Source organism: Ambystoma mexicanum, chromosome 6q (genome assembly GCF_040938575.1).
Source record: "Ambystoma mexicanum isolate Mex_15411 chromosome 6q, UKY_AmexF1_1, whole genome shotgun sequence".
NCBI lineage: Eukaryota > Metazoa > Chordata > Amphibia > Caudata > Ambystomatidae > Ambystoma > Ambystoma mexicanum.
Genome location: NC_090937.1, coordinates 486,799,638 through 486,817,758, shown reverse-complemented (window position 1 = coordinate 486,817,758; position 18,121 = coordinate 486,799,638). Strand labels below are relative to the sequence as shown.

The following is an 18,121-nucleotide window of genomic DNA, read 5'->3' as shown; positions in this document are numbered from 1 at the left end:
GAAAGCCTTGAGAGCTAGCCAGATAGCCGTTAGCTCCAGCCAGTTGATATGTGTTAGGCAGAATCCTGTGCAGTGCCCTTAGGGACCACTACACACAATTTAGACTACAAGTGGTAATACAAGTTTACCTTTGGTATACGCCTGTACTACTACGTTAAAGTGGTAGCAGTAGCGCAGCAGCCAGGCCTATCTCAATAGTATATGAGCAGTAGCAGTGATTACACAAAGAGACCACAATTACTGTGACTCAAGCAAACACTGACTCAAGGTTTTAGGTAAAAAAATATAAGTACATTTATTTTTTAAACCGTTTGTTATAAACACAACACTTCTATTAATTCAAAACCACACGTAAAATATACAACCAACCAATTCACTTTGTACGGTATTACTTCAAGGTAAGTACCCTGTGTTTTAACGGACCGGTGTTGTGAAACAAAAGACGTTAACGGGAATACATATGCGATCACTTTTTGACAGTAATGACAGTTCGGGAAACGCCTATCCGCGGCAAGAAATATTACCGGGGCAAAAACACACTTAGTACCCAAGAAACCCTGAGAGAGTTGGGGGCAAAAATCATAGGCAATACTTTTGTCAAGGCAGACAGAATCAGAGAACACTCTTAGACAGAAATTCAAGAGTCAATAGGCCGGAGCCAGTGTCAAGTGGAACCGGGTTCCTGTTGTCGAGGATCACACAGTCGGACAGTTCACGATTCAACGTAGCCAGGAGTACTTAGATATTGTCAATGGAGGAAGCAAACGTTATAAGAAGGAGGGAAGATAAGGGCAAGCCTTGTAGGAGAAAAACAAGGGATTCACCCGAATTCCTCAAGCAGAATACAGTACCTTATTCAATGAAGAAGCTGGTGCCACGGCAGTTGTTCCTGGTAGTTTCCTGCAGACCCTCGGTTCCTGGAGCTTCGATCCGAAGGAGGACGTCTTGAGGGGTCTGCACCACACAGGGCTGAATCCGGCAGCAGCAACAGTGAATAAAAGGTGCGCTCCTTAAAAAACAGGAGAGGCTCTTCAGATGGCTATACAGACCACTACAGCAGTGTGCAGCGATTTCGACCACGAAGAGGATCCTCTGGCTGTAGAAGATGATCTGGATATCCCCTCCAAGCTCAAGGGAAGAAGACTCCGGACTGGATCTTCTCTGGTCGTTGAAGGGTAGATAGCTCAGGACTGCAGCAGGGCTTCACCGGGACGGGATAGTTGCAGCAGTTGACCTCTCCTCCGCTTCTCTTCAGTTCCTTGTAGTTCCAGAGGCGACTCTCTGACTTCCAGACCAAGAGACCTGCCTTTTATGCGAAAATCCCCCATTCACACAGCCTGGCTGTCAATCACACAGCAGGGGGGTTGTCCGGCCTGGACAACCACCTCAGCCAATCATGGCAAAGTGCAACTTGGGTTTCCTAGGATACCCTGTGCAGGGGGTAACTACACCCTTCCCTCACATTCAGCCCACCTAGACACCCAGGCGCCTAAAGGAGGGCTTCTGGGCAGAAGCCTGCCAAAAGACAGTGAACATAGAAGGCAAACCTGGTTTGCCGCGCAAAGTAAAACACAAGAAGGACTTTAACAAAAAGAAATGGCGAATAAACCCAACCGAAGCCAAAAGAAAAAGCATTTGGTCAAGCGGGTTTAAGTTCGAGGCTAATATAATAGCCTAAAACTATACCACATTTATATAGTATAATCGCGGTAGAAAAGTCAGGGTAGATACCACTGCCACCGGCCAAGTCTAAATGTTAAAAGAGCGAAACAATGCTCTAGGAGGTACAGATAAAAAGGGCTAAGGATTAATCCTTTCCAGTACTCCATGTAAGATGGGGTGTACTGGATCTGTGGTTAAATGACTAAGTAAAGTTAATGGCAACTTTACCCTTTTCTGGGGGACAGTAGTCGGCCTCAGAAATGGAGTCGGTGGGAAGTCTAAAAGACAACCTTGTGTCACTGCACTGAAGGTGCTGTGTAACACACAAAAGAAGGGGGCTACCGAAGTGGTGTACTCCAGAGTCCACAATCACAAAAACAGATGAAATACACATGGTAAAGCACAGGTAAGAGTGGAAAGAAAGGGGTACACTCTTACCAAGTGGAAAAATAAACTCCAGAGGTCCAGCAAAGCTGCTGGGCGACTCACTAGGTAAGGGAAATTAGCCATTGAATGAGAATTCTCCCTAACACCTGCCCTCACCAGTCAGTCATCGAGGTAAGGGTATAGATCATCGCCCTCCAAGCAGAGGAGGCCGGTCACTGCGTTCATCAACTTTGTGAAGACACGAGGGGCCGAATTGATGCCAAAGTGCAGCACCTTGCACTGAAAATGGTACGTGATAATCGTGAAACTACTGATGCGGTTTATATATGGGAACATGCAGGTATACATCCTTGAGGTCCAGGGAACACATCCAGTCCACCGCACATAGACACTCAGCTATGTGTGCAGGAGTAATCATCTTGATGCGTTTCAGCCTTAAAGACAGATTTAGAAAACATTTAGAAAAGACAGGTCCAGGACTACCCTGAGGCCAGCCTGGTTGCTCTTGGGTACCGCAAAAATCCTGGAATAGTAACCTGTCTACAAGAGGAACCGGTTCCATCACCTGTATCTTCAAGAGTGAGAGTATTCTCCCATAAAAGAGGCCGGGACCCAATCTGACAAAGAGGAGGAGATGATGGTAGAGGAAGAGGAAGACTGAAGCCTGTGGAGACTACGGATAGGAACTTGTTGCTGAAAAGACTCTTCCAGGTGTCCTGAAACAATGCCAAACCTCCCCCACACCCCACAGGAGAGCTGTCTTTGCCAACCCTGAGGTTACTGCCTCTTGGTGTCAGAGGAGTGTCATGATGCCTACCTCCAAGGAGCCAGGCCGGGCCCAGCAACCCCAGAGGCAGACATCATTTTCCCCAGGGAAGTCTCAGCGGGCCCAAGTCGGGGCCCTTTGGACTCAGTCCTGGCGCCTTAGGCGCCAGGCTCATAGCGGACCCCAGTCCTGGCGCCTTAGGCGCCAGGCTCATAGCGGACCCCAGTCCTGGCGCCTTAGGCGCCAGGCTCATAGAAGAGGATATGTGTTTAAGTGCTTGGGTGCACACTTACCTGATGCAGACCTTGCTGCTTCATCCAGGCCCTCTTGAGGCCTGAATGGGACTACTTAACCTGTAGGACTACTTCACCACCCGGGTGTGGTCGGGGGAAGGATACATACCTGATTGGTGGAAGGATACATACCAGGAACTTCTTCCAAGGCTATTTAAACCCCACCCGAACAGCCACACATGCTTCGCGTTGTTCTGCACCTAGCAGCTGGACGCTCACCGTGTCAGCTCCTGCATCCTGACTTCAGCCACGCCTGCCAGCACCCTGGAACACCTGCAAGGGGAGAAAGGAAGAGAATAGGAGAAGAAAAGCCCTTACCTGCTAAATCTGCATCCCAGAGTCATTTCTCCAACGGCCCTGAAAAGGAAGACATCATTTTAAAGGCATTTCGTTTCGATCGCTGCAGCGCTGCATTTTACTCACCTTTGCAAGGAGCTTCCATCTTCAGCAGCGATCTTCCGGATTCAGCTACGCCCCGGCGCCTAGAGGAAAAAAGACAAGAACAAAGGTGAGAGGGAGAAAAGGAATAAGGAAAGCTCAGTTTCCTTTTAAGTCTTACCTGTTGGATTATTCCCACTGCATTTCGGGTCCTGCCGCTTCCTGGCATCTCCGGACCCCGGCCCCTATGGGGAAAAAAGACAAAGACATTGAATGAGCGAATGCAAAGACATTACCTGAGCGCTCATCCAGAACTGTTTCACTTCGGGTCGGCGCCATATCTCCGGCACTCCGAACCCCGGCCCCTAAGGGGAAAAAGACATAAGCATTAGCGCTTGCTGCAATTAGACAACGAACATTATTATTAAGCTTGAACTTTTGAACAGAACTTTTACAGCGCCTTACCTGAACAGTCAAGCTTACCTGAACTCCCATCAATCCTCAATCCAGTGAAGTAACTGGGTTTCAACGCGCCCCTGCATCAGAAGCAGGATGGAGAGCTCATCCTTCCAAACCCTAAGGTGAGGCTTCACGGGGAATCGTGGAGGAGGTATCGTGGAGGGTTGGAAGGGAGTGGGAGGCTTGAGCATTGTTCCACAGTTGGTAATACTCCCTTTTCACGCACAGGAGGGTATCCAACGAGCCAGGGAAGCCAGAATAGAGGGGCCCTTCCTGTCCATCTTCAGAGTTCTGCGCCTTCGACGCCGCGCCTCTGTGGGAACCAGGTGAGCGTTACAAGGAGGGGGCAGAGGAGGGGGAGCGGAAAAACCAGTGCAACATCCTCTGTTGCTTCCTTCGGCTGTCACTGGGCGACCTGTCAGGGACTTGCGCACCGCGGTCCTGGAAACCCTTGAAACCAGAGGAGGTTCAGTGCTTGAACTTGGTCCTACCCTGGGATTGAGGAAAGGACTTCTGACCGGACTTTGTCAGGATGGCCAATTACTTGGCAGTTTGAGTGGATGCTTTCTTCATTATTTCGTCATCTGAATGAATGTAAAAGGTCCACGCGCTTGAAGGGCTGGTCAATAATCCGCTCCCGCACGTCAGATGAAAACTTAGTGGCGTACATCCAGGCCGTCGTCCTCATCTCGACCCCAAAACACAGCCCTCTGCTGGCTGTGTCGATGTGGGGACCAAAGGCTCCATGAGGTCCTGCACAATGGCCCGGGCATCTGCCAGCCCAGCCATGAAGGATGCCTCCTTGTCCGATGGGAGATCGGGCGACAATTCCATGAGCTCCTGCCACAGTTTCTGGCTAGGCGCAGCGAAGAGGGCATCCGTGTTGGCCTGCCGCAGATGTAATCCTGAGATGGAGTAGTAGCGCTTCCCCAGGAATTCAAGGACTTTGTCCTCCTTTGAGAGGCATGTGGAGGTGGCTCCTGTGGAGAGAGACAACAAAGACAATGGTTTAGAATATAAAGAGGCATCAGCCATCACTGAGGAATGGGGCCGAGGGTGGGAAGCAAGGAGGATTGCTCCCCATCCGTCAGCCTGAACCTGCTGTCCAGCTTCTTGTTCATCTGGGGGTTGCCCGAGGGCTTCTCCCAAACTTCTGTGCCACCTGCCGCACGTCCCTCTGGAGTGGGAAGCCAGACCGGATCGTTGTGCGCTTCCCCAAGACCTCTTAAGCACTCCCGATCGACACCTGGGGGCTTCTTCAGGAAGAGGAACCCCCCAGGAACTCTGTTAGACCCTGGAGGCGGTCATGAAAGGCCTTGACGGATGCTGACGGCTTGTCTTCCTGAGCGTCTGCATCATCGCCCCCCCTTTGCAGGCCAAGGGGAGTCCAGGCCCTGGGACACAGTTCCCGAGAGAGGCACCCCCACCTCCATGTCCAGAGCCGCAGACCAGTCCAACGGCTGCTGAGTGGGAGGCATTGGTGATACAGGAGGTGGTGGAGGAGTCGGTACGGCCGATAGGGCCTGCACCGGAGGAGGGACCGGTACTGGGAGGGACAGGACGAAAACCCAGATGAGGCAGCCTGGGCGGCGCAGCCATCCAAGATCTTCACAGTATCCTTCAGAAGCCCCTTCATCTGAGGAGAACACATGAGAAATAGGAAACCTTCAAAAAAGCGATCCTCATTTTCCATCAAGTACCTCGGGGCCCTGCCCTCTGAGGCGATGGGCCCTTGGTCGAATCGCTGAGGCGCGGGTGCGTACAGCTGTGGGGCTGTGACAGATAGATGTACCCTTGCCCCATAGGACCCGCTGCCACTTCCCGAAGGAAGGGGGCTGGAATCATCCTGCAAGGCCCACTCGATGGGCGAGAGGACTGGCAGCGCCTGAGCCGGATCCAAAATGGCTGCATGCCTGACAGGCATCACCACGTGCCACTCCGCCATTTTGAAGCCTTGCGCCACGGCCTAGGCGGGAGGGTACAAAGACCCCGAGCTAGGAGATGCCCAGACATGGGATGATACAGCTTGGGTCTCGCACCTGAAAGGGAGGCGTCAACCTCAGAGGTCCCTCTGGTAGCCGCTGAGCCTTCATCCGGACGCCCGGTAGTCAAACCACCCTGGATGACTGCCTCAGAGCAAGCTCTGGTGGGCTGGGAGGCCACGGCACCCGTGCCGGCAGCTGCGCTGGATTTAGCCGAGTAGCGACTCTTGAAGGTAGCACTCGACGATCCCTTACCCCCTGGGGTAGAAGAAGCAAACAACCCTGATCGTCTTTCGCAGGACAACCTGGTAGGGACCCCGGGCCCCTCGGCTTGCGAGCCGGTTGCCTTAGAGGCATCGGGCCTGCTGGAACCAGAATGCGAGAAACCCCGATCCATGAGAACACCGGGGAATGAGTCTCTGCGTCGTGGGGCTGTGCTGAACAGAGCCCCTACAATGTCTTGACAAGAGGCCCCTCAGACAAATTCCTTAAGGTGGGAGGAGGAGAAATGTGGAAGGTCGCCCTCCACCGTGACAAACAATTGTTCAATGCCCTGTGACAGAGCGCTGCAGGCCGCACACGAATCCCAGCGGTAGTCGGGCCCCAAAAACACTCAAGACAGAGTACATGAGGGTCCGAGGCCGGGAACGATCAGTCGCAAGAAACGTATCTCCTGAATCCTTCTGAGGCCGACATCCGCCGGGGGAGTTGAGGCACCAAAGGGAAGTGGACAAATTATTGAAAAACAAGAGGGGAGCTAGCGGAAAGCTTAAAAAAAAGCCTCTGTGCTGCTGACAGGTCCGTCACCTTCATGTGGAAAAAGGGACCGAGGTGAGGCGCCAGAGTGCAGGACGTTCGTACGTCTGAGGTCGCGCCCCGCGCACTATGCTAAATTTAAAGGGGAAGCTCTATTTTGCTGCCCAAGGTTCCGGTATCGTCCCCATGTTGGGGGACGCCCACAAGGATGAAGGAAAGGGGACGGGGCGTTCGAGTATGAAAATCACCAACCCCCCCCCCCAAAAATTAAAACAAGCATGTTTTCGCAGAAGGTAAATTCCAAACCAATTGATTCCTATAAACCTTTCACTGACCAGTTCACATTTCTTCTGAGCATCCTCCTTCAGACTGTCGCTTTCTGCTTTAAGTGTGTCCATTATCTGTTCAAGCTCAGTTTTCCCTCGAATCAAATCTTCAACATCCACTTGTACTTCCTGGAGTTTTTGCGTTGCTGCACATTTTTCTTTTTTTACTGTCTCCAATGAAGACTCGCAGGCATTTAATCTCTCTTTAAGTTGTCTCATCTCAGAAGACAATCTTTGCTCCAGTTCCTCCCTTTCTTTCAGAATATGTTCATTCTCACTCGTCTTCTGCTGCAGATCTTCCATTAAAATCAACAACTGTAAACAATAATACAAAGATTTTCATTTCTGTGTGCATCTGTATGAACACAATTTAAAAACATTTTATTTTTTCTAGCAATGCTGTGGTAGTAAAATGATAGTGTGATATGATGCTTGGCTATAAGGAGTGTGAGTTACATTTACAAGCAGATGTTAGACTGCGCTGCAATTACTTTTTCAGTAAACACAGATGAAAAGCTGATTGTTGGGTGAACAGCTCCAGGGATTAAAGAAAAAAAAATGAAAAGTAAACAGAAGTTGCAAGTCTTTGTTCTATACTCTTTACCCTCATTGGAAATAGAACCCAGGAAAGGTTGCTAAAGCAGAATTTAGCAGCCCAGCAGGGATTTAGTTTAGTTTATTGTTCAAATAATAGGGTTACAAGATTTCTGAAATATACATATAAATTCCTATGATCGTTACGGGAAAAGTCGCAAATAAGAGTACAAGGGTTACTTTATACTTGAACCATGGAAAACGTATAACTTAACGTATAAAAAGGCTCAGACTAAAACGATGTAAGGCTAAAACTGATCGCCGCAATAAATACTATTAATATAATGTGTTAAATTAGGCAAAATAAATGGCAGCATATTCATGGCAAGGAATAATAACACTTCTAAAAACTCCAAACTTTTTATGAAGAACCACAAATTGCACAACTCTCTGTAATGTTCTTTCTGATGGATGTTCCTCACACACTGATTCCTCATCTAAAAAATAAATAAAATAAAAATACAAAAAAATGTAAAAATCTATGATATTCCTATCCCAGTGCAGCTGTTCTCCGGAAACCTTTCCACCGCAAGAGGGTGGGGGGTGTTGTTTTTTAGAGAGAGAGCCAGGCTCCAACTAATGCCTCTTCGTGCCCCGCGCCAGACATGTCTTCGGGGGGCAGTACATAGTGGCGGGGAGCCTCGTAATCTCAATTGCACCCTTATCCCGAAGACTCTGAAGCTGAGGGACAGTAGAACCAAGGGTGTGCTATCTTCCTGAAAAGAGGGGCAGGTAGGGTGGGCGATGAAGAATACTTGGGGGGGGGGGGATCCATCAGAGAGAACATTGCAGAGAGGGATGTAATTTGTTCTTTAAATAGATTCTTTCCTCTCATGGATTTCTCATCTATGGTAGACTCCCAAAGCAGTAGGTAAATCTGGAGGAGGGAGGAAGCAAGACCACCGCCTAAACCAGAAAACTCAGGAGGACTGCCCTAGAAAACAGGCATCCTGGCCCGCAAGGGAATACAAGCAGTAATGCTCATCAAATGTGTGCAAAGGCACCCATGTTGCTGCCTGTTAAATAGCCAGGAAGGGTACTCCCCTTTGCCGGGCAGAGGTGGCATACACTCCTTTGGATGTAAGAGCTCCGAGATCCTCAGGCAAGTCGTTACCAGCCAGATCGTAGCATTCTGAGATGCAGAGAATGATCCATCTTGACAGGGTTTGTTTGGTCACAGCCCTGCGAGCATGAGTGCCAGTGTAACCAACAAAAAGCTGGTCATCCTGCCAAGCCTCTCTAGGATGAGATGTGTGGAACTTAAGGGCCCGTACCGGGTCCAGCAAAAAGAATCATTATTCTGCCTTAGATAGGTGAGGTAGAGGAAAAATATGGATCTTCTGAGAGATGGAAATCCTAGACGACCATCGGCAGAAAGGAGGGTCTCACTCAAGGTTGTCACCTCTTTGAAAGAAAAATAAATAGGGAGATAAAACGGACAATGCCTGTAGCTCACTCCCCCTTCTCACAGAAGTTAAAGCCATTAGGAAAATCGTCTTAAGGGTGATTAACCTAATTGAACAGGAATGAAAGGGCTCAAATGGAGCACCCATAAGAGATTAAAACTAAATTCAAATCCCACGCCGGAACCACAAACTGGCGGGGAGGAAATTGGTTACACAAACCCCAAAAGAACTGCATAACAGTGGGGATTGTGAAAAACGAGCCCTGTTCCAGGGACCTCGAACACCAAAATAGAGGTGAGGTAACCCTTTATAGTGCTAATCTAATCTGCAGGTCTGCTTGGGCCAAAGAAAGCAGACAGTCCAACACAGGGGATAGTGGACAAGATAAAGGATCCAGGTCCCTCTCCTGCCACCAAACTGAAAATGTATGCCACAAGCAGGCATACATGGATTTTGTAGCAGGCGTCCGAGCTGAAAGGAGCACATTGAGGACATAATCCAACAAGTCATGTTCCTTGTAGTCAGCTTCTCAGCAGCCAAGCATTAAGATACAGGCTCCCGAGGTTCGGGTGGAGGTCCTGCCCCTCTGACTGGGAGAGCAAGTCAACTCTCCTTGGAAGGCGTCTGAGAGGGCAGATGGACATGTCCAGCAACTCCGGATACCATGTTCTCTTAGCCCAGTACGGAGCAAACAGGATCGTCGTGGTTCTGAAGAGGAACAACCTCCTGAGAACAAGAGGAATGACGTTGATCGGCGGGAAAGCATAAAGGACGCTGAAAGTCCACTCTACTGTAGGTGCATCCCCCAGAGCTCCCCGACGAATAAATTCCCTGGAGCAGAACAACTCACACTTCCTGTTGACAGTGGAAGCGAAGAGGTCCACTTGAGGAGCTCCATCTCCTCCAGTACATCATCACTGAGCTGCAACTCGTGGGAGGCCGAAGTATGTCTGCTCTAGGCACCACTTGATGTTCTCTCGTCCAGCCTGAGGAGCCACTGTTAAGACTGAAACCAATCCTTGGATGCCGCCCATTCTCCCATGGGGGAGGGGCGGTGCAGCCATAGTCGAATAATCCCCCTGGGGTTGGTGCACCGCGGGAGAATCACAAGGGGAGGGAAAACACTCATGTGTTGAGGGATAACACATTAGGAGAGACACAGTATATTTCTATCCCTGTCCCAGCTCCCTCACCCTCATTCCCTCAGCTGAATCCAAGAATATCTCATATTTCTATGTATGTGAGCAAAGTAGAAGTTTGTCCTCCCCTAAACAGTTCGGAGACGAAGAAGAACAGTTATAACACCATTGAGAAAGAAGATGCAGAGTGCGGAAGTGCAGCCTGCGGTAACATATTAAGCAGACCAGCCTATTCAATCCAGCTGGCTATGCAATAAAAAAGGAAGGACTTCCTATAGAGGACAGTCCTCCCTGGAGGAGCCACGAGGGAAGGCACTGTGTCTGCCGTGACTGGAAGAAAGCCAGGAAGCCCAGGAAGAAGCAGAGCACTCCAGAGTCAGACCTGAGACAGAGGAAGAGAAGGCAGGCAGGCGGACGCCGGAGACAGGCGGTCCTGAGGCTTAGGAAGCGCAACGGCTTCCAGAAGGACGGTAGGTGTTGGGGTGCCGCTGCATACCAAATGAAGCCTCGCCAAGCACCATGAGTGCTGCGGCTGACAGAGGAAACTGGGAGAAGGCAGACACTCTTGCAAAGCAGGAAAACAGGTATGTGGAGGGGCAGAAATATGCTGGGAACTAGAGAAGGTGGTGGCAAGTAGAGATGGGGAACAAATACCCCGAAATGATGGCCTGGGACTCAAAGTAATATTGAAGAAACTGATAACCATCATAATATATGGTAGTGCTTGGCAGGAGAGTAAACCAAGCCTATCTAGAAGAAGTAGTACAGAGGACAGGCAAGTCTGGGACTCGCACCCATAACAGAAATACATCAGTTGCACATCTTCAGTCCCAGTACCTGGGAGAAAGGGGAACCAGGTCAGCTGTGTAATAGGTAGAACTTGGCAGGAGAGTACACCAAGTCTACCTAGAAAAACAACAGTTGAAACTAGGGTAGTCTGGGACTTGCACCCACATTAGAAGGACAATCATTACTTATCCTCCTGATCACATACCGGGGAGAAGAGTGAACCCAGTTAGCTGTGTTAGGGTGAATTCTCATAAATGGCTAACTGCCCTTACCTAATGAGTCCCTCAGCAGCTTTGCTGGATTCCTAGGATTTTTTTTTCACCTGGTAAGAGTGTGAGCCCTTTTTCCACTCTTACAAGTGTTTTGCTGTGTGTGTTTACACTTTGTGTGATTTTGAGCACTGGAGCCTCACCTACTCCATGGGCTCATATTTTTCATGTGTGTTACACAGCACCTTCAGTGAAGTGACACAGGGTTGTCTTTGAGACTTCCCACTGACTCAATTTTCTGGGGCTGACTACTGTCCCTCAGAAAAGGTAAAGTTGCCATTAACTTTATTTTAGTCACTTTAAACCACAGACCCAGTACACACCATATTACATGGAGTATTGGAAAGGATTAACTCTTATCCCTTTTTGTCTGTGCCTCTTGGAGCATTGTTTCGCTCCCTTTACACTAAGACTTGGCTGGTGGCAGTGGTCACTACCCTAACTTTTCTACCGCGGTTATCTTATATAACCATGGTATTGTTTTGGGCTATTATATTAGCCTTGAACATAAACCCGCTTGACCAAATACATTTTATTTTGGCTCCGCCCGGGTTTATTCGCCATTTCTGTTTGTTAAAGTCTGTCTCGTGTTTTTCTCTGTGCGCCAAAACGGGGATGATTCCTTTGTTCGCCGTCTTTTCACAGGTTTCTGCACAGAAGCCCTCCTTAAGGCACCTGAAAGTCTGGGTAGGCAGGATGTGAGGGAGGGATCTTCGGACCCCTGCCATGGGTTCCCTTGGTAACCCAAGTCGCACTCCTGTTTGATTGGCTAAGGGGACTGTCCTTGACAGGACAGCCACCTTGCTGTGTGATTGACAGCCAGGCTGTATGAATGGGGGAAAACTGCATAAAAAGCAGGTCTCTGGGACTGGAAAGGCAGAGTCGCCACTGGAACGGAAGAACCAACGAGGAGCTGACAGAAGAGGATCCCTATAACGACTGAACTGCCCGGTGAAGCCCTGCTGCAGGTCCGAATCTTCAGAATCCAAAGACAGAGAAGATCCTCCAGGAAACGTATTCCCTTGAGCGGGTGGGACCAACCAGTTCGCTCAAACTGCAAGCCAGGACCCCTCTGGTCAAATTCGCTGTACAGACCTACAGTGGGCCGGATAGCCAGGAAGGTCAGACCCTGCTTGGGTTTTAAGGAGCGCACCTTTTATTTGTTGCTTTGCTCTGCTGCTGGTTTCTTCCCTCGTTAGTGCAGGACCCTCCAGTCTTCCTACTTCTTGTCAGTCCGACAGTCGCTTCAGGAACCCATGTGCCTGCAGGAATTACCAGGAACGTCCGCCTCAGCTACAGCTTCCTCTCCGTTTTAAGGTACTGTGCAAATCAGGTTGCACGTTTTGTTCAACCGCGGGGAAAGTGTTTGAAATCTTTCTCCAATCCAAGGGCTTGTCCTTCTCTTCTTTTTGAACTAACTTTTCTATCAACCAACCTCGTCCAGAACCGTGCCACGAACTTTACCGTGAACTACCTGAACTGTGTGATCTTGAGCAAAAGACTTTGGACCCATTTAAGGCTTTTCAAACTGATTTCATCACTGTATTTCCTCTTCTTCAATTGCTGTTGGTTTGATTTAATTTCTAATAACTTTGCCTTTCCCTCCCTTTTAAATTGCAGCCACTTCATTTTGTGAGCTTAAATTGTCTGGAATTTAAGGGAAGTGGTGTGGTGTATTAAGAGTGTGATTTTTAACTTGCTTATAATAGTGTAATGTTATACAACTGAAGAGTGAATTAAAGGTTCTTTTTTTCTTGAAAACCTTGAGTCAGTGTTTGCCTGAATCATATCTGATACTGCTCACTTACTCTTGAGATAAGTCTGGCTGCTCCACTACTGATACCACTTTAACTGTGTAGTACAGGCTTGTAACTGTTAGGGAGAATTCTCTTCTAGGGCTAATTTTCCTTACCTATAGAGTCCACCAGCAGCTTTGCTGGATTTCAACGGTTTATTTTTTTCTCCTGCTAAGAGTGAAACCCTTTTTTCCCACTCTTAGACAGATTGCTGGTGTGTGTTTTAGGCTATCTTGTGTGCTTATGGTCTATGGGGTTTTTCTCACCCTCATAGAAATCATCTTATTACAGGTGTGGTACACAGCACCCTCCGTGCCGTACCACAGGGGTGTCGTTGCGACCCCCAAACAGACTCCATACCCTGGGACAGACTACTGTTTCCCAGGGCATGTAAAGTCCCCATAGACTTTACTAGTCAAATCTAATGAACAAAACTAGTACAACCAATCTTACTATGGAGGTACTGGGAAGGGTTAATAGTTTTTCCCTAGTGTTCATTTTCGAGGGGGTGTTAAGCAGAATCCTGTGCAGTTCCCTTGGGGAACACTGCAAAAAGATTAAGACTACAGGAGAAAGCAGTAAACCAAATTGGTAGCAGTCTGTGCACCACCCAGATTTACCTGGTAGCTGTGGCTGAGCAGTCAGACTCCTCTTAAGAAGAGTAGGGCAGTATGTACAGTATACACAATAGGGCCAAAACACAGTAGAGCAAACAAACACTGACCAGAGCTTTGTATAAAAAGTATATAATTATTTATTTAAAACACACTTTATGGCATATACTAGCACTCTCAATCAAAAGCAACACAGTCAGGTAAAGTATAAACACCTCCCTTAATAGTTATCAGACAAGTCAGGGTTAAAACACTACTATTTGTTAGAACAGATGTGAGCGCTTCACCAAGATGGCACTCTGATAATGTAGTTAAAGGGAGAGAAAAAGGCAGGGCATAAGAATAAAACAGTTCCCAACACTTTTAAGAGTTCAGAGCAAGGGGAGAAAGGCAGGTTATACTGTAGAGCCAAAGTTCATAGGCTAGGCCCACTTTAAATGGAGCAAAGCAAAATGTGCCCAGGATCACACGGTTTAAAGTGCACTGAAAATCTTTGCAGAGTGTTCAAAAGAGGTTGGGGAGATTCAAAAGATATAGTTAGAAGGCCTGGAACCAACCCAGTTTAGAAGCCAAGGATTTAAGGGTCACCTTTAGCAATCTGTAGAAAGGGAGGCCAGGCAGGACACAGTACCTTAAAGAGAAAGGAAGCTCCAGCGGGGGCAGTTGTTCCTGGCAGTGGTTGAAGTTCGTGGTTCTGACCAGGGGAAGAGAAGAACTCGTCGAGGAGGGAACGTGGAGTCGTTGCACTGCACAGGGATGAAACCAGCCGTGGAGTTCCCGATTAAAAGGTGCGGTCCTTTTATTCACGGTCAAAAGTGGTGAGCTTGGCTATCCGGCCACCGGGGTGCTTGGCACGGGCGATTCGACCACGTCTTTGGAAGGCGAAAAGGGCGAACTGGTTGATCCGACCAGCTCAGGGGGAGAAGACTCGTCCAGTAGAAGATCTTCTCTTGTCGTCGGGAAAGTGGTGAGGTAGTTGAAGCAGGGTTTCACCGGTGGTGTCGTCGTTGCAGATGGCTCCGCTTCTTCCCTCTTCGGATTCTTAGGTCCTGTGGCGACTTCTGAAGTTCCAGTCCCAAAGGCCCTGCTTTTATGCAGAAAAACCCCCATTCATCAGCCTAGCTGTCAATCACACATGCTAAGTGGTGAGCCGGACGGCTCACCACTGGGCCAATCAGAGTAGAGTGCGACTTGGGTTGCTAAGGCAACGCAGTCCAGGGTACCAATTCCTCCCTCCACCCTTCCTGTGGAACCCAGACAGAGTGGCACCATTTGGAGGGCTTCTGTGGAGAAGCCCGCCAAAATAGTGGGACAAAGGGCTCGACCTTGGTCAGAGTTACAGAGACGGACACAAACGCCATTTTAGAAAAGAGTTCTGGCAAAAAGACCCAACCGGTGATTTAATATTAAATAAATAAACCGGCGATATCTTTAACATTGCACCAAAAAGTGGTGTGTTAAAAATCAATGGGAAAATCCTATAGAGAATATTCCGGTAAATATTTTGCGTGGTAACCACTGCCACCAGCCAGAAACTCGACGAGGGGGGGGGGGGGGGGGCGGGATAGTGCCCCCTCAAAAACAGACCCAGGGGCAATCAAATTACCCCTTACCAGTACTTCCACAATATGATGGTTTGTACTGGTTCTGTTCACAATTTTGGACTAGTAAAGCCAATGGTGACTTTACATGCCCTGGGGGACAGTAGTCAGTCCCAGGGTATGGAGTCTATGTTTGGGGGTCACTGTGACACCCCTGTGGTACTGCACTGAGGGTGCTGTGTACCACACATACAGAAAAACAGATGATACCGTATGGAGTAAAAAGAAACCCCATAGCCCATAAGCACATAACAAGTCAAAGACATACCTCAAATCATGCCTAAGAGTGGGAGTAAAAGAGTCTCATTCTTAGCAGGAGAAAAAAACAAACCCCAAAAAACCGGCAAAGCTGCTGGGGGACTCACTAGGTTTGGGAAATTAGCCTTATAAGAGAATTCTCCCTAACAGGGGGTACCGAACAGTCCCTCTCTCAAAAGTTTCTGGTTGGTGGCAGTGTTTATTACCATAAATATTCGACCGCAAATATTTCCCTATGGGATTTTCCCATTGTTCGAGGCTACCACTTTTACTGACAGCCTCTAACATACTGCCAGTTTATTTTTAAAGTAACTTTACTCCGGTAGGTTTTTATTGCCAGAACTTTGATTTAATTCCTTTCGCGTGTCTTTCTCTATAGTCCTAACCCAGGTCGGGGATCCTTTGTTCGTTCTTTTGGCGGGCTTCTGCACAGAAGCCCTCCTCTAGGCGCCACTGAGTCTGGGGTAGACAAGATGTGTGGGAGGGGGAATTGGCACCCTGGACAGGGTTGCATATGCAACCCAAGTCGCACTCTGCCCTGATAGGCTTGGGGCTTCTTCCGCCAGGAGAGCCACCCCACTGTGTGAGTGACAGCTAGGCTGTATGAACGGGGGTCTTGCTGCATAAAAGCAGGGTCCTGAGGACTGGAGGACAAGACGTTGCCACTGGAACTAAGAAGCCGAAGAGGAGAGAAGCCAAAGACATCTGCAACGACTGAACCACTGGTGAAGCCCTGCTGCAGATCCTCACCACTTTTCTCCAACAACTCGAGAAGACCTTCACCTGCAAGAGTCTTCTTCCCTTGAGCTGGTGGGGCCAACCAGTTTGCCAATCGCCTTCCAGGACCTGCCTTGGTCGAATCGCCAGTGCCAAGCACTAGGAGACCGGATAGCCAGGCACCCGTCCACCCGGAGCATACCTTTTATTCGTTTGGCAGCACCGCGGCTGGTTTAATCCCTGGGCAGTGCAGTAACTCGAACCTTCCTTCACGACGAGAGCCTCTCTTCCTCTGCTGGATCTCCCAAACTGCAGGATCTGCCATATAATTCTGCCTAACAAGCTGTGCGAAGGAAGAGAAACCTGAAGAATGGAGAAAGCCCCTAGGATATGTGAACATTGTGGCAAAGCTAAGAGAAAGGAGACATTCTCTAAGCTCTTCAAGAAAGAAGAAGAGACACCAGGGGAAGTGAGTCCTCCCCCTGGGACTTGTGAACATTATGAGAAGTCAAGAGAAGGGAGGCATTCCGTTGAACCCTGTGGAACATCGTTTTTGCACCATTTGGAACTTGCTGTTATAAACTTGGAAAATAACTATGAAAGACCTACTGAGAACACAACACCTTTACACTTTATATTGAGTTGTTACTGTAAGGGCTAGAGTTAAGGTTTTGACACGACGGTGGAATAATCTTTATTTTGACATCCCGATGGACCCCTTTGAGGTTTTTGTTGAGGCAGGGAAACACCTCTTAGCATTAGGTCTAGTGCGGCCTTTCCCCAACCCTACTTTGCATTTAATATATCAAAAATGCCACCTCTGTGTCGATCTTTCACTACCTGCACCCTCAGGCAGACAAGCTGTTTTCCAGAGCCAAGAACCACAGTCACATTGCCCCATAGTTGAGGTAATTCATGGCTGCCGTATTGTCCTCCAGAATTACCACAGTCTTGCATTTCACAGAGCAGAGGAAAAAGACCAGGGCCAGTCTGATCGCCCACCTCTCCAGGAAGTCAATGTGTTCCAGAGACTCTGCGGGAGACCACAGTCGGCTCACCGTTAGGTCTGTCAGGTAAGCGCCCCAGTTACCGTGACCATCGTCACCCCGGGGCAAGGATGACAAAACAATGCGCCTTTCAGCAAGTTGTCATGCATTGGCCCACTGTGGGAGATCCTGATCCACCTGATTCGAGACCTGTAAAAGGTCTGACGTGTGGCTCTGAAACTGCAATCATTGGCAACAGAGAAGCTACTAAAGTGATCTCATGGGCAGCCTCGGCTCCATCTTGGATGCAGGAGGCAATGAGGCCCAGAAAACAGAGGCTGTACTGTTTTTGAGATTGGAGGACTTTTGCCATCCGAAAGATAATCGCCACTCAGTCCTCCGGTGGGTAAGCCCTGCCAAGGTGAGTGTCCAAGTTTGCTCTGATGAACCGGTGAGGCTTGGATGGCAATACTCAAGACCTCTTGAAGTTCAGGGAGCAGGTTGGTGAAAGCACTGAGGGCTGAGGAAAGACTGAACGGTAGGACCTTGAACTGGTAATGGTGTTTGATCCACCACAAACCTTGGGTGCTCCCACTGAACTGGCACATTAAGTAGGCATCCTAAAGGTCCAGGGAAACCAACTGAGGACTTGCAGAATCTGGGTAAGAGCAACCATCCTGAACACACCCGTGCATAGGAACAAGTTCAGCAGCTGCAGATCCATGATGAGGTGCAAGCCTCAATTCTTCTTCAGCACCATAAAATAGGTGGGGTACCAACCCCTTCCCTCCTTCTGAGTTCAGAACTGGCACAGTTGTGCTTTTTCAACAGAAGCTGAAAGACTTCCTTCAGGCAGAGGGGGGTCCGGAGACAAAGATGGCCAAAGCACCACGGTTTGGGGGTCGCTGAAGGAATGGGGGAAATATCCCTGTCTGATCACCTG

General features: G+C 48.9%; 1 protein-coding gene across 5 annotated transcripts in view; it reads right to left on the bottom strand.

The window, feature by feature from the left end:
• Window positions 1-18,121, bottom strand: part of CENPE (centromere protein E) — a 2,471,681-nt gene that overhangs the window by 1,166,772 nt on the left and 1,286,788 nt on the right. For all 5 annotated transcript variants that reach the window (XM_069630970.1, XM_069630968.1, XM_069630972.1 and 2 more), the window contains one exon: window positions 7,019-7,324. In XM_069630970.1, coding sequence (XP_069487071.1) covers window positions 7,019-7,324 — 306 coding nt within the window. The remainder of the gene's footprint in view (window positions 1-7,018; window positions 7,325-18,121) is intronic.